Here is a 14615-nt window from a genome sequence, read left to right as displayed (position 1 = left end):
CCATCCCTGACATTGAGGATTGCTGTGAATAGGTTGAAAAGCCTGACCAATCAGATGTGCTATCAACATACGTTGACACTGAGTATAGAAATAAATTATTGCTGAATTACATTACAAAGTCAGATTAGCTGACAGGGAGCTAGAAGACAAATGAGCCGTGGCTTCTCCATTTCTACACGTGCTTGGAAAACTGCATCTGGCTATAGCAATCATTCTGCTCCCCTCCGTGTTTCAATTGAATCCAGAATACAGCCCAGTTTGAATTAGCGCTGTGCTAAAACCAGCTCCCTGATTTCTCAAAGTTTTCAACCTCTGTGAATAAGGCTTCTGGTTGTTGTTTGAGAATTTCTTCATATTCTCAGTGGGCTTGGGTAGTGAATGTATTTTTCTTTCCATTAAACATGTCTGCCATCTCCGTGATCTGAACTCCCTACCTCCACATTGCAGGAGATATTTCATGACACCATCCCCAAGCTTTGATGGAAGTATGTGAAGCCAGGGTGATTGGCCATTCAGTGCAGTCACTGGTTTTGTTTTTCTAAGTGAAGCCTTTTCTTTTACCTTAAACTTTCCACACTGATTTTTTTTATATAAAAAAACAATACTACTGATTTTCAACATTACAATGACATGAATGTACATTTATATGTTCAAAACCAAACTGACCAAGCAATAAAATATTGAAACAACGACAATGGTTCTGCTGCAGTTATTTCACACCAATGTTGGGGAGGGTCGGGAGAGGGTAGTTGAAGGAAGAGGCATTTAGGTGTATTGATTGGCTTACCTATATCATTCTCCCACACTGCATGAAATGATGTATAGAGCCGAGTCCCTTTTCTGTGGACAGTCTGGCAAAGGCACTCATTCTTGAAAAGCATCAGAGGCCTGAGCTCACCCAGTTGTCTGAGATTTGGGGCACAATTGACAGTTAGATGTCATGAGGTTTTTGGAGAATGGAGGCATCTGGGAAGACTGCAGAAGGAAGGAAATTCAAAAGTATCCTTGGCCACCAAGAAAAACCCTGCACCCCAACTGCAAGAATGTCACCGAACGTTTCTCTCCTGCTTCATAATAAAACGTTTCTTACAAAGTAATGGAGAGTGGCTGAAAAATTGCAGAAGTAATTTTCAGCACAGCACTCATTTGAATGGCTGAATAGGCCATGGTGACTGGTGTCCATTGGGCAGAAAGCAACAGTAGGTGGGTCAGATCCAATGAGAGGCTGAGAACTAGTTCTAAGCTTTGTCTCCATCCTACTCTGTGCTGAGTCGCAAAAGGGCAATGCTGAGACTAAGGATGGAGAAAGCAGCAAGAAGGTGGGCAAGTGGGGACTGACTGAGGATAGACTGAGGTTGACAAGGCACCAAGCACCCCACTCCTCATGGACTAATCCTAGGACTCCTCCCTGCCTTTGGCTGAATGCCACCACAAACCATGCAGAGCAGGGAAGTCACAGCGTTCTCTAGGTGGGCATTGCTCCCCGCCTGCAATATCGCCCCCAATTTTTTTGTACATATCTTGTTGCAGCAATATTACATATTTTGCCAGCATTCATAATTTGGCTGAGTTGATGCTCTTGTAATGTTTTGGTTAGAAATCAGACTAATGGCAAGTATGTGCTGCTTTCCTTTGTGGCGCTGCTGAACAGGTGGCCGTCCAAAGGGTCACTTTGTATATTTAGTATCTGAAACTTGATCGAGACCGAATCTGATTGGCTGCCCCAAGAACATCATAATTTAGGAGCTGATGCATCAGATGAATGCTGCTTTTGCCCAGCGTTTCTCAGGAGGGAGGACAGTTGGAGAGGCTTTGCTGCTAAGGAAATTTATTTAAATATTGCTGGTAAGTTCATTTTTAAAATGTTGTTTCGTTTTCTATAGAATTTATCTTGGCCAACTAGCCAGTTTGTCTCTTCAAAGACGTTGTGGCCTGTTGGGACTTCCATCAGAATAAGAGCTAATAAACATTTATTTTTTTGAGCATCTGTTTATTTTCTGTGAGGCAAGTCAGGAAGGGATTGTATTGGATAAGGTTTTACTGAGGAGAGATGAGGTCCTGGCTGTATAATCGGGGGATGGTAAAATATAGGGACTTGTTAGATTAATGTTCTCCTATTTAAGTAGCTCTTGTGTTTTATTTCCTCAGAATTTTGGCGAGTTTTGTTGGTGAGGCACCACTTTTAAATCTTATTTTATTCTACCTTTACTGAAAAAAATTGGCACTAGGAAGGGACAGTGTCTAAAGAGCCTATATTTAACCCACAGTACTGGATTGCCACTTGCCTCAGAAGGAATTGCTGTTTAGCTAGCTAAACAAAACCAGCCAATCGCTCTGAGGTATTAACTTACATGGCAAATATATTTGAACTAGGAAGCAGCTGTTGCAAACCTTCATGTCCTTGCCCGCATTAGAAAATGGGGCTGCAAACCCAGGGCACTGCAGGGCCTGCTGAATTCACAGTTCTAATGAATTCATTCATTCATTTTATATTTCCCAGGTTTGAGAGGAAAAATACATAAAGAAAAGAGGCACAGAAGCAAACAATCCTTAAAGGCCAATGGTGGGAAGACAGAAGTTAACTTCATTAACTTAAGGTCATTTGAAATACATTGCTGAATTTGCACGTGTGCTGAAATTAGACTATTGTTAAAACAGCCTTGCAAGTAAGACCAAAAAAGTTATTTGTTCATAAAAACAAGTGGCTGCCATTTATATTGATGTAAATGATGGTGGGACATTGATGGTCTGAAAGAAGGAAGCAGGCTGGGAAGAAAGAACTAACTATTCTTGTTTAGATAAGCCGCCTTGGCTGGTCACCTGCAGGCGACTTATATTCGCCCTTGGTGACTAGGCAGGAGGATTTTTCTAAGCTTGTGTAACATTACTGGATAGGAGAATTCTCCACTCTTAAGGCCTATATCTCAAATCTTTAGCAAGCATATTTGACTTCAGTAGTAGTAGTAGTAGTAATAATAATAATAATAATATCATTATTTATATCCTGCCCATCTGGTAACATCATGTTCTGTGACACTTATTTTCTGGTTGCTGGAGAGAAAGTTCAAAGCGTTATGGCTGTAATCCCATGGATCAGAACTGCATGTGATATTTCCACCCAGAAAAGATTAATGTGGATTAACCACTGCTGGTGTTTTGTCTTGTGCTGGTAGCCGCTGCCAGCAGAGAGGTGCCAATTGTTTCTCTCCTCCTATAAGCTCTTGCACAAGGTAACAGATGCATGCCTGGGAATTGCTACGGGTGTGACTGAAAGTTTCCCACTAGTTCTTCAAAATAGAATCACATTTATTATATGGGGTGCTCTGTTTGGCCAGAAACTTACTTCATAACAGCATCTGACTTATTTTGCATGTCACAAATGTCCTAGTCACAGAAGAAAATAGACACAGTTTTGAATTCACTTAGTTAGCTCCACATACTTGCTTACTGGCATTCTAATAGATTAGAACTAAGTACTAGGAGAATCCTCCAGTTTGGACACCAGAAAAGCCAGTGTGATTTAGCAGTTAGAGTGTTGGACCTAGTACCTCTTGGCCATGAAACTCATTGGGTGACCTTGGGCCTAACTAACTAGAACAGTGAAATTCTGTTGCTGACTTATATAGCAGCCCTTTTGAGTGAAGAGGGCAGTGGCATCAAATCTGCAAGTCCCATCCCGGTGTCTTCACACTCACAGGAGACTTTTGAAAATTGAGGGAGAAGATCTGAAGTAAGCTTTTAGTTATATTCAACTGAATTCAGTTAAAAGCTTTGATGAGATTGGGAATCCTGCATTATCAGGGTTCCTTACTGGTTCCTTACTGGTTTCTAAGTGCATTCAGCTCTATGTGCTTAGAACTCCTCTTTGAATCTTTCTGTCCAGTGTTGGGGTGCAGCACACAGGATGTTTGGGGCGCATGTCCCCTACATACCCCTTCTCCATCCCATGTTGCTTGTACTCTTGAATAGGCCAAAAAGTGAAAGATAACTTTCATAATTCAACTTAGTAGCATCAGAAATATGCAAGGCTGATGTGTGGAAAGAGGACAGAGTTTCAACAATTAAAAATTGGTTGCCTAGAGCTGGGGTGGGCAGACTTCAGGCATATGAGGTCCACTGTGTGTTGGGTTTTTTTTTTTTACTAGAACCCAAGATCTACCAACCATATGCAAAAAATATAGGGTGGGATTAAACTAATGAGTTGTGTCAGTGGAAATGTTGTGCAAGGACTTCTGCTTCCACAGTGTGGCTTCCTTCCCCTGAACCCCTAAAATTGGGAGAACCCTTGGAACAGTGTGTAGGGGGTGGGGAGAGAGGGGGGTTGTTCTGTCTGGCAAGCCAAAATGCTTGCCTTGATGGAACAATTGCCTTAGCACGGTGTTGAATTCCTCCCATGTTGTTCAAATGAAAGAACAGAGCGTACATTCTAAGCCTAGGAATTTGCTTTCAGTACCAAAACCAAACTGCTCACAGTCCATTTGCACAAAAGTCACCTCCTGATGAGCTTTCTTCATTTCAGGCACCTCATTTAGCGGGGGGGGGGGGGGGACGGACTAACTTTGTTATTGCTGTTGTTGAACCATTGTGTATCAAAAACCATTGCCAATCTACTACAAATCACCCAGAGATCTACCTGATATGCTTTCTGCCCAGTGCTGGTATAGACTATGGGATATAGCTGTAATTGAGAAAATTATATAGACGGAAGAACTAAGGCAATCCAGTGTCTAATTTTAAAAACAATTATGTTTTTATATAGTTTTGGAAAGACAGTTGGTAATTGTATGGTTTGGAAACTAAGTAGAAAGATGCTTTGCAATGCTTTGCAATATTGGGTTGCAGTCAACCAAGTTCTGCTCAAAGGAGACCCACTGAAATTAATGGAACCTAAATTGATCACGCCCATTCATTTTAATGGGTCCGCCATGAGTAGAACTAACATGGGACCTAACTAGTAACTTTTTTTTTTGCAATGATACCATATTTTCTTCTTCCTTTCTCTCTCTCTCATAAGATACTGTATATTTATATTAGTATGATATTTTAACAGCATAACAAAATCCACGCATATCCTAGTTTTGGGTGGTATCTAACTAACAAGTCTCATCAGGCAAGGATTTACACTTGTGCAATGGAGCTTTCCCCTCTCCTCATCTTGTGTGTGCCCTGTAAATCTGTTCTGGGGGGTTGGGGGAAACCCCTCAAAGAGATTTAGAGGGTGTGCAAGAGGAGAAGAGGGGGACAGGGGTAAATCCTTGCGCTGATGGGTACATTATTTGGATGCCTCTCTTTGATTGCTAATGCTCTGTGGCATTGAGTTCATGGCGCTGATGTTCATTTTTCCACCTCTCTTGTGGCCAGCGAGTAGGGGGAAAAATACTCTGCAAAGATGGAAGAAGAAGAATATGAGGAGGTTGTGGAGGTAAGACCCCAAACATTTTGACTTCCTGAATTCTTTTGTCTCGAGAAATGTGGGTTAAGTTATTGCGTAGAGGAAATAGCAACAACTAATAGCAAGTCAAGAACCGGAGATTACTGCTTCTAAAATGTGACTGTCTCCAGATTCAGTATTCTGACTGGCCATTTTTAGAAGTATATATGTATATGGCTGACCTCTTGCAGCTGTGAAGAAAATGCAGCATGAGAAGAAAATGATGGCAATGATGCCCATCTTGGTTTCCTCACCAACCCTTAGCCTTCAATCTGAGTTAAATATTTGGAAAAGTTCTATGTAGTTGATCATGGAATTCCCATTATTTAATGATCTTATTATTGAACAGAATGGACATTAAGGTCAGTGATCTAGTTTGGCCATGGCTATTTGTTCATAGGCAGCAGGATTGTGGCTGCCTATCAAGGGCTTCCTGGATCTTTATGTAGCTTTTTAAAATCAAGTCCCAGCCATGAGTTGCAAACAACACCCATATGCAAACTCCTTGTAATCACTGGGTTTTCTCAATGGGTGTGTTTGAGAAAGGAAACATGGTTCAGAGGTAGAGCATGTGCTTTGCATGTGCAAGGTTCAAGGCCTCTCCAGGTAATAATCCTATCTTAAACCCTAGAGAAACCACGGCTAGCTAGCGTAGACAATAAATGAGCTTGATGGGCCAATGGGCCAAGACAGCTTCCTATGTGGTTTTGACTCAATGTCATCTAATACATATGAGCCATGACCACTACCCACACCGTGCCAACAATTGGCGGTTGAAGCTCACTGTACACATTGACTGTGAGTTTGGATATGTTGTATAAAGGTTTTATAGGGTTGTGTCCAACTATGTTATATTCAAAGTAGACCCGTCAAAATCAATGGGCATGACTAACTCAAGTTTATTTCAATGTGTCTACTCTGCATATGACTTAGATACAAGCCAGTCAATTTTGCTGTAATAGTATTATCTATTGTATGTTATCGATGACAAGTGCCACAATCAAGGGTATCTTTGACCATAATATTTTCCTTTGTTGCAGTGGCAAAAGCTGTTGTATTTTTTCACATATTCATACCTTCCATGTCATAATATCTGGTATTCCTGTCTGTTCTCTCATCACTGTGTGTTTCTCATTAGACTAATAATTGTTCTCTATTTCACAGTGTCATTTTTAATTGACTTTGAATTGTGCCTATGTGGGCTTGTTTCTCCAGATGTCTGTCTCTCTTTCCCCCCCATCTTTCTTGAGATATTCATAGCTGGACTAAAACATTATAAATAAAATGGCAACAATTGCATCTGGTATTAGTTTAGAGCTGCATAGCCCTTTCCAGAAACATTAAAAATAGCTCTGGTCTTCATCATTGCTTGCCAGTTATACATTACTCTCATGTTTTAACTCTGGGCGAAACAGATTCATGTTCAGAAACAAATTTAACATATTGCTGAGCAATGAAGCATTTGGTCTCCAGGAGCCAAAATCCAAGGGCATGTCATGGATGATTCTTTGCATGAACATTTTGTTTGGGACAATCTGGCTCTACTGGTTTATGCAGAACCTGTAGGTCAGACATAGGAAACCTTTCTTCTTAGTAAAGGGCCTATGCTACCAATCTGAAGCCGGCCAGTAGACCACAGGGAAAAATGTATGGTTGTGCTCCTATGATGGCACACATATAGTTTCTCACAAGCTCTCTGACAACTACATGCACATCTGCTTATGAATCCCCATGCCTATGCATATATTCTCATTTATAAATAGAATTAGTACAGCATTCCTACAGGCACATGCATACACAGTGAAGCTCTCTCCCCTCTCTCCATCTACATTCTCTCTTACTGCCAAGTACCATTGGCAGGCTGTGAAGAAAAAGCCAGGGGGAGAATTCACTCTGTCTGTTCTTGTAACCCACCCAGGCACACGGTGGCATTTGCAGCTTGGGAAACAAGCACATTTTTCTTCTGGAACAAAGTTATTTGCAAAAGCATTCATCAGCTGCTGGTGTTGGCAATGGTGGACTCTTCCTTTAGGTGGCCAGTTTCTTCAGACTTCGCCTTGGGCTAATGTGGTCCATGGAAATGTGAAGGGTCATAATTGGACAACGAGTCTGAGATTCTCCATCCCTGCTCTATATTCTATGGGGGGGGGGCTTTTAAGATCAGTTTTTTTAAGACTTTCCATATCAAAGAAGAATAAAAAACAATAAAAACTCACAGCATATAAACCTAGACATTTGGTTGCAGCAAGCATACAATCCAAATGAGTCAACAATAGAAAATCACTCATAAATTGACAATCCATAAGACACAAATAATGAATAATGAATGTTCAGTTTGATGTAATGCGATTTATAATACTGAGAGCAAGTATAGCCCAGTAGAGAGGCATCTGGACTTAGCTACAAGTCTAATAATCTATTTATATCTATATCAATTTAAATGCGGGTGACCATGTCATACTGTGGATGAAAGATACAAAAATAGATCATAGTGGCTCTTGCATCATCTATAGTATATCATCAGCTATGCCTCAGTTTCACCAGAATATACCATACATGAAATGATACAAATAGCTTTAAAGAGGTGTGGTAATTCTCGATGAACACTCTTGTGATATTGAGTGTAGTTTGAAACTGAGATGCACTGAGATGTTGATTAATGCAAGCCCTATCACTCAAATGTCTGAGATGATGCTGGTTGCCACTATCAGTGATAGGTTTTATCTTGATAATGTTGTGGATCAGCTTTGGGAAATAATTTTGAAGGATCTTTTAAGAGTTAGAGCAGGCCCATCAGTAATATGTATACAAATTGGATTTTATACACCAAGACAGAAGTTATAAATCAGCAACGCTTGCGACAGTAAAACAAATTCAGTCCTAGGGTTGCTGACAAAAACATGTTCCAGTTAAGCATTTTTGGCTCTTTCGGATCTTTGTTCAGTTTTGGACATACTTGACTGACTGCATTTGTGAGAGTCCACACTCCAAACTACTCTGATTCTATGTTGGTACTATGGAATGCAAATGAAAATGCAGACTAGAGAGCTATTCACATGAATAGGAGTTTGGACCTGCATAATCTGCACTGGGTAAACTTTGAGTAGTTGTTGGCTAATTGATTCCTCTCACAGTTTTAGGGTAGCTCTTTAGCATGAAGAATGACATACTGATAGTACTAAAGGAATTTGGGCATGTTACTATCAGGATCATTTCCATGGGGATTGCCTAGAAGTTGTGATTAGATTTGGTTAAGTTAACAAGATTCTGGAGGCCATGGTTTCTATTTTATTAAGTCTATGCAGTAAGGATATAATGACCGCTCCCCACTTAAAACGGGGGGCGCCTTTTGCGTGGACGCGTGCAGCCCTGGATCTGGAGTGGCCCCATCAGCATAGGCTTTGCCTTCCCTCAGGTGGGATACCTGGAGTGAGTTGTCCAATCCCACCTGGGGGAAGGGTTGCCAGGGAAACCAGGCCAAGTAAGGGGAGGGATTACCTGCCCACACAATATCTTTGCGGTCTCGGGTGGCGGTATCAGGCCTTGGGCGGAATCCTTTAGTCCATCTTCCTCTTTGCGGCGGCGATACCAGGATTCCCCGTTAAAGGGGTTTTTGAAGGGAGGCTTTGGCCGTACGCCGAAAGGTCGTCATTGCTCTCCCCTGCGGCGGCGTAACGGGGGCGGCTATCTCTGCTTGAACATATGTTCTCCAGAGCCGGCCCATCCCCCCCCCACACTGGATAACCCTGATGCTCCCTAGGTCCCCGGCTGGGGACTAGGGAGGGAGAACGCCCAATGCCTGAGCCAAGGTCTACCCACATTTGAAATTTAATAAAGTTGTGGCCAATTTAATCCCATAGCACGTTGTCTAGAGTCGTTATTCCACATGACGGGGGGGACCACTCGGGATCTGGGGACTCCGCCTGTCCACGCAATGCTTAAATTTTACATGGTGGGGCCTGATTCTTTCTTCACTGTATGGATAATAGAATAGTCCAGATACATGATTAATCTTAGGGGAGATCAACCATACACCCTTTTCCTCATGAAGTCAAGATGTTGATTTGGGCCTTTCAAAGGTTATTGCAGTTTCCAGATTTAAAACCTTCGCCAGCAATCGGTTTTGCCAGAGGGTCATTTTAAGGAAAAGGTGGAAGTGGAGTAGGCAAGCCCCAATACCAGTCCAAACTCATCCTTTTTATTTCTGGGCTGGCAAATAGATGTTGAGGCTGAACCTTTGCAGATACTGGATTTGTTCCATATGAAATATGAGTCCCTGATCCCTATGGGAACTCAGTTCAGGCCTGACATAGCCAGCTGCAATATTGGATACTTCATGGAGTATTAATGAGATTAGTTCACGGCAGACGTAGAAGAAATGAATCAAAGGTACGAATGTACCTTTAGGCTCATTGATCATTGATCCTGACTGTTTGCAGGGAGATTAGATGACACCAGCTATTTACTGAACATTCATTCTGATTTGTTTGTGGTTAGGTTGACCCACATTGCATCAAACTAGGGTTATCTCACACTATCCAGTGCACTTTCCTGTCACTTTCTTTATTACAAAAAAAGACCAATTGGGGCGAAGGGATTGAGTTTGTGGTTCAAGAGCTCTAAACCAACTTTAATTGTGCAACCTGCTGGTATGTTTTTCTGACTATTTCCAAGAGCTGACATTTGAATCTTTCTGTGAAATACGTCTTCCTCCCCATTAAAAAAACTAGTACCCCATGGGAAATGGGGCTTCAGCTGAGTGTATGTGTATAGGAAACTCTGCAAGTGTAGCTAGAGGTATACAGTCTTGGGTCCTTAGATGGGGCTCTGTACAGTGTCCAAAACCTAAGCTGCTGGGAGACAAGGTATTTCACACTTGCTACAGCCTTTTGCATATTTGTTGAGGGTGATCTGACCTTGAAAACCTACTTATGCTCATGAATTGCTCTTTGCCGCAGTGAAACGAATGTTTGTAAACCTTCACCTGTTCCTTTGCTGGTGGGAATCTTCAAGAATTTTCCAGCAGAACATTACCTCTACTACCAAAACATTTCTTCAGCCCTAATTTTTATTCTTTGAGTCAAAGGAAAAGATGTGTCTCTTTATGAATGATATTGTGAAAAATAACAAGGTCTCTCCTTTGTTTATAGTACTACATTGAAGAGGAGGTCATTGAGGGTGAACCGGGAGAGGTAAAAGCCTCTGCTTTATGCGCAAACCCCTTGTTTCGTTATTTTTAATGCTTTTTCAGGGTTTTATGTGTTCCCACATAATAATCCACTAGGATGTGAAATTCATCCAGTACCCCGTAGAACTGTGTGACCAATGAAATAATCAAGAAATATGGCTTGATTATTAACGCAGAATATTAACACAATATTCAAAGAAGTACTTTTCTCCCCTGATGCTGTGTGGATGGCATTAATTTGCAAAGGGCTCTAATGGCATTGTATTCTTTTGCTCCTGTAGTTGTTATTATGCTCAGTGCTTTGTACGCTATTAGATTAGGTTTTTCTTGCTTCCCTTTGGGTGGATGCAGATTCAGAGTACAATCTGCATCCCAGAAAAATCATTAACTAATATTTAATGGGCTTTAGTGGTTATGACTATACCTCGCACGTTGATATCATGATAGCAGTGCTTCAGTTTACAGAGAACAGTGAACAGTACTCCTTAAGAACCACGAAATGAAAAATGTCATTTAAAAGAGGAATGGAATAGATTCAAAATAAGAGATGTACCAAAGTCTTCTTCCTGCCTACTTTTATACCTGTACACATCAGTCCTGTATCCATTCATTTTGTGGTGTCACCCATTTTCATCATGCACGCCCCAATCTTGCGTTCCTATCTTTTGTTTCTTGTTTATGTGATGGCGCATCTTCATGAAATTACTGCAGAATTTATATAAAAAAATATGATTTAATTGATTCTCCAAATGTTTCTGTTTTAAATCTTTACAAGATGAAATATTTCTTCAGGCTTTCAGTAACATGTGGAGAGGGTGGTAGAGTTCTGCAAGTTAAACAGAATCTATAAAATAAGAACAACACAAAATAAGCTAATATGCATGGAAATTTCTCCACTTACAGAAAGCTCTGTAGCTTATACAGGCTAGTTGAATCTGCCTGAGATGTTATCCTAAAGCAGACATGTTTTTATAATCCACTGCTAGCTGCACCGAGGTTATTTTTGTTTCCTATGATGGGTTGTCACTTTTAGAAAAAATAAAGTACTTTATAAAAAGTTTAACAATAGATACTTAAAATAATTTCTGAAATTTATTTTATTGCTGTTTTTATATAGAATCTAACCATGTTTAAAACATGAGTATCAGTGTAAGCAACAACAACAAAAAGCTAATATGTTGTGTACTATATATATCTATCACTTTCAGGTAAATTATATATATGCTGCTTCAGTTTTATGAAGTAAAGTTAGCCTTATATATATATATATTTTAAATGACCTCGTATACATCTTGCAGAGACACTGATGATTCTTGTTTAGCAATTCTCTGATCATGTATTCTGGTGTAATCTCACTCATTTTAATCTTACTAAAGGTTCTTCCAAAGTATAACAGTTTTAAGAGTGTTTCTGCCCTCTGAGGCTACCCCTTCACTGATCCACATTCAAAATTCCTCTTGACGTCAGTGGGAGTTCTCTGTGTGCAATGGTGGTGCGAAAAACTCTTGTGAAATCCAACCCCGGCGGTGAATAACCAGAAACCTTTATTTAGAAAACAGTCAACCTTTTGAACAGCCAACCTGTTTCTCATGGAAACAGCTTGGGTGATGTGTGTCATGTTAATATAATAAGCACATTAAGGCATTCCTCAAATGGAAGGGGGACTTATATTGGGGGGGGGGGCGCAATGTAATAATAATAATAATAATAATAATAATAATAATAATAATAATAATAATTTCACTATTTATACCCAGCCCATCTGGCTGCAGTGTCATACCTCATTGTCCTGCACTGCAGCATTGCTAACTCATGGCTGATGCTTCCCATCAGTCCTATCTGACACATTCACACACAGAATGTGAACCAAAATATTTGTGAATACCCTGAAAATTCTAGCAGTGATCTCTGCAGTCATGGTGATAGATTCTGCAGCTTCTGAGTGAATTGACCCTACAAAAGCTATTGTAAATACACTGTCTGGATAGGGTGGCCACTTATAAATCTCCTTACAAAAGAACAAATACACCACCATAAAAGAGGGCAAAAGGGCACCTATTTGCATAACATTTGCATATGCTAATTTATATGTGTAAATTTGATGCAAATTCAAAAAATAATTACTGCAATTTAAATAGAAAAGAATAACATCTCACCACTGTGGGGAAGATTGTGACCAAGTGACCTGTGCAGATACTAACTCAGGCTTCCTCAAACTCTTCCCTCCAGATGTTTTGAGACTACAGTTCCCATCATGCCTGACCACTGGTCCTGCTAGCTAGGGATCATGGGAGTTGTAGGCCAAAAACATATGGTGGGCCAAGTTTGAGGAAGCCTATGCTAACTGGTGATGGTCTTTTTAATGCTCCCCCTCTACACAGGTCTTTCTTTAAACCACAGATGGAATGGACAGAAATGTCCTCTGTCAAGCCTTCAAACAAAGGACTGCCCTCTGTAGGGCACATGGACGCACTACCCCAAATATATGGTCGCCACAGATTCCTCCCCTCCAAACTCCCCCCCCCCACTCCCCAATTAGTACAATTGCATGTTTAGATTTTTACTCCATGCTGCATATGGAGAGGAAAGCTAGGGCTGGGAGCTGTCCATTGAAAATGGAAACCTGGATCTACGGCAGTCCACATCGGTAACGTTGATTTTTTGCCAATTTTGTAGCAATTTTTATTTTTATTTTATCTTGCAAAAAAAAAAAAAAAAGCGCTGAATAGTTTTGTGTCCGCATTTTCACTTTTTGAAATATGGCAACCCTAGGAAAGCTGTTTACAAGACTTATCCCAAATGTGTTAACTCAGTAAGTCCTTTCAACCACCACACAGGTACATTAGGTTATTTTATATTTTGTGAGGAAATGGTGCAAACAACAGTGAGTACAATACATTGTTGGGGTGAGGCTTAATACTTTAATTTTGCAGTATGCATGAAAACTGTTAGAGACTCTTTATGAACAGGCCCATGTGTATCTGGCTTGCGCTGATCTTGAAATGCAGAGACCTGATTCACATATCACATTAAGCCATGGTTAAAATAATGTTTTAGCCTTATTTTAACCATAGTTAAAATATGAAACCATGGGTGCTTCGCTCCCCTCCCGCTCCTGCAGCACTACTGGGAAGCGAGTCACGATGGGGCTTGTTGTGTAGTCCAAACCTGCACTTGTGGTTTCTTTCCCCCCAGACAAATCACTAGGGGTAAACCAAACACCAGACCATGGTTTGTTCCCTAGCAGCATGACGGAAGTAGAAGTAAAGGCAGAGTGCAACCAGGAGCGGAGGAAGGGGGTGGTGGGGTGGGCCTCCCCAGGTGTGATCATTGGGGGGGGGTGACATTCGGCGCTCCGTCTGCCCATGACTCCCAAGCCTACTACGAGCCGACAGGGGAAGGGCGGAGCTGCGCCGACTTGCCAGTGGCCTTCTCCCCCCTTCCCCCTTCATTCTGATAGCTCAGGGGAGGCTTGGGAGTCACAGGTGGGTGGCATGCCATTGCCCCCCGCTCCCAGGCTATTTCCGGGGGGGAGCCTCCCCCAAGCTGTCAAAAGGAAGAGGGAACGGAGGAAGGCTGCTGACAAAGTGGCGCAGCTCCCTCCTTCCCGCCCAGGAAGCAGCCCGCCATGCACCGTTCGCTCCACCCCCCGGGTGTCTTGCCCCCTGGGATGCTCCCTGCGGGTGGCACCTCCCTGAGACACTCACCCCGCCCCCATGGACGCTTGCCCCGCCTCTGTGGCCCCACCCCCAGGTGCACAGCATGTGTGCCACTCCGGGGGCCGGAGCAGCTAGCTCCACCTCTGAGTGCAACACCTTTAATTTCAGCAGCATGCGCCAGCACACTGCTTGTTTACATTAAACCATGGTTTGTTCTAACTATAATTTAATGTGACATGAGGACCAGGCCACTGTATATTATAGAAACTTTTAAAAAAAAATGAAGAGGAGATAAAAGTTTGGTTGGTTGCAAGTTGCTTTGAGTTGCCCTGGGCAG

General features: G+C 41.6%; 1 protein-coding gene across 48 annotated transcripts in view; it reads left to right on the top strand.

The window, feature by feature from the left end:
* The first annotated feature begins 1702 nt into the window (after window positions 1-1702).
* Window positions 1703-14615, top strand: part of NEB (nebulin) — a 157448-nt gene continuing 144535 nt past the window's right edge. For 47 of the 48 annotated variants that reach the window (XM_081869593.1, XM_081869592.1, XM_081869603.1 and 44 more), the window contains exons 1-4: window positions 1703-1845; window positions 2501-2597; window positions 5362-5422; window positions 10582-10623. In XM_081869593.1, the coding sequence (XP_081725719.1) occupies window positions 5390-5422; window positions 10582-10623 (75 nt within the window). In that variant the 5' untranslated portion in view covers window positions 1703-1845; window positions 2501-2597; window positions 5362-5389. The remainder of the gene's footprint in view (window positions 1846-2500; window positions 2598-5361; window positions 5423-10581; window positions 10624-14615) is intronic. The other variant, XM_081869572.1, reaches the window with a different exon arrangement.

Source organism: Podarcis erhardii (genome assembly GCF_964252035.2).
Source record: "Podarcis erhardii genome assembly, chromosome: 1".
In the NCBI taxonomy this organism is placed as follows: domain Eukaryota; kingdom Metazoa; phylum Chordata; class Lepidosauria; order Squamata; family Lacertidae; genus Podarcis; species Podarcis erhardii.
The sequence above is the reverse complement of the archived record's forward strand: the minus strand, read 5'-3'. Positions and strand labels throughout refer to the sequence as shown.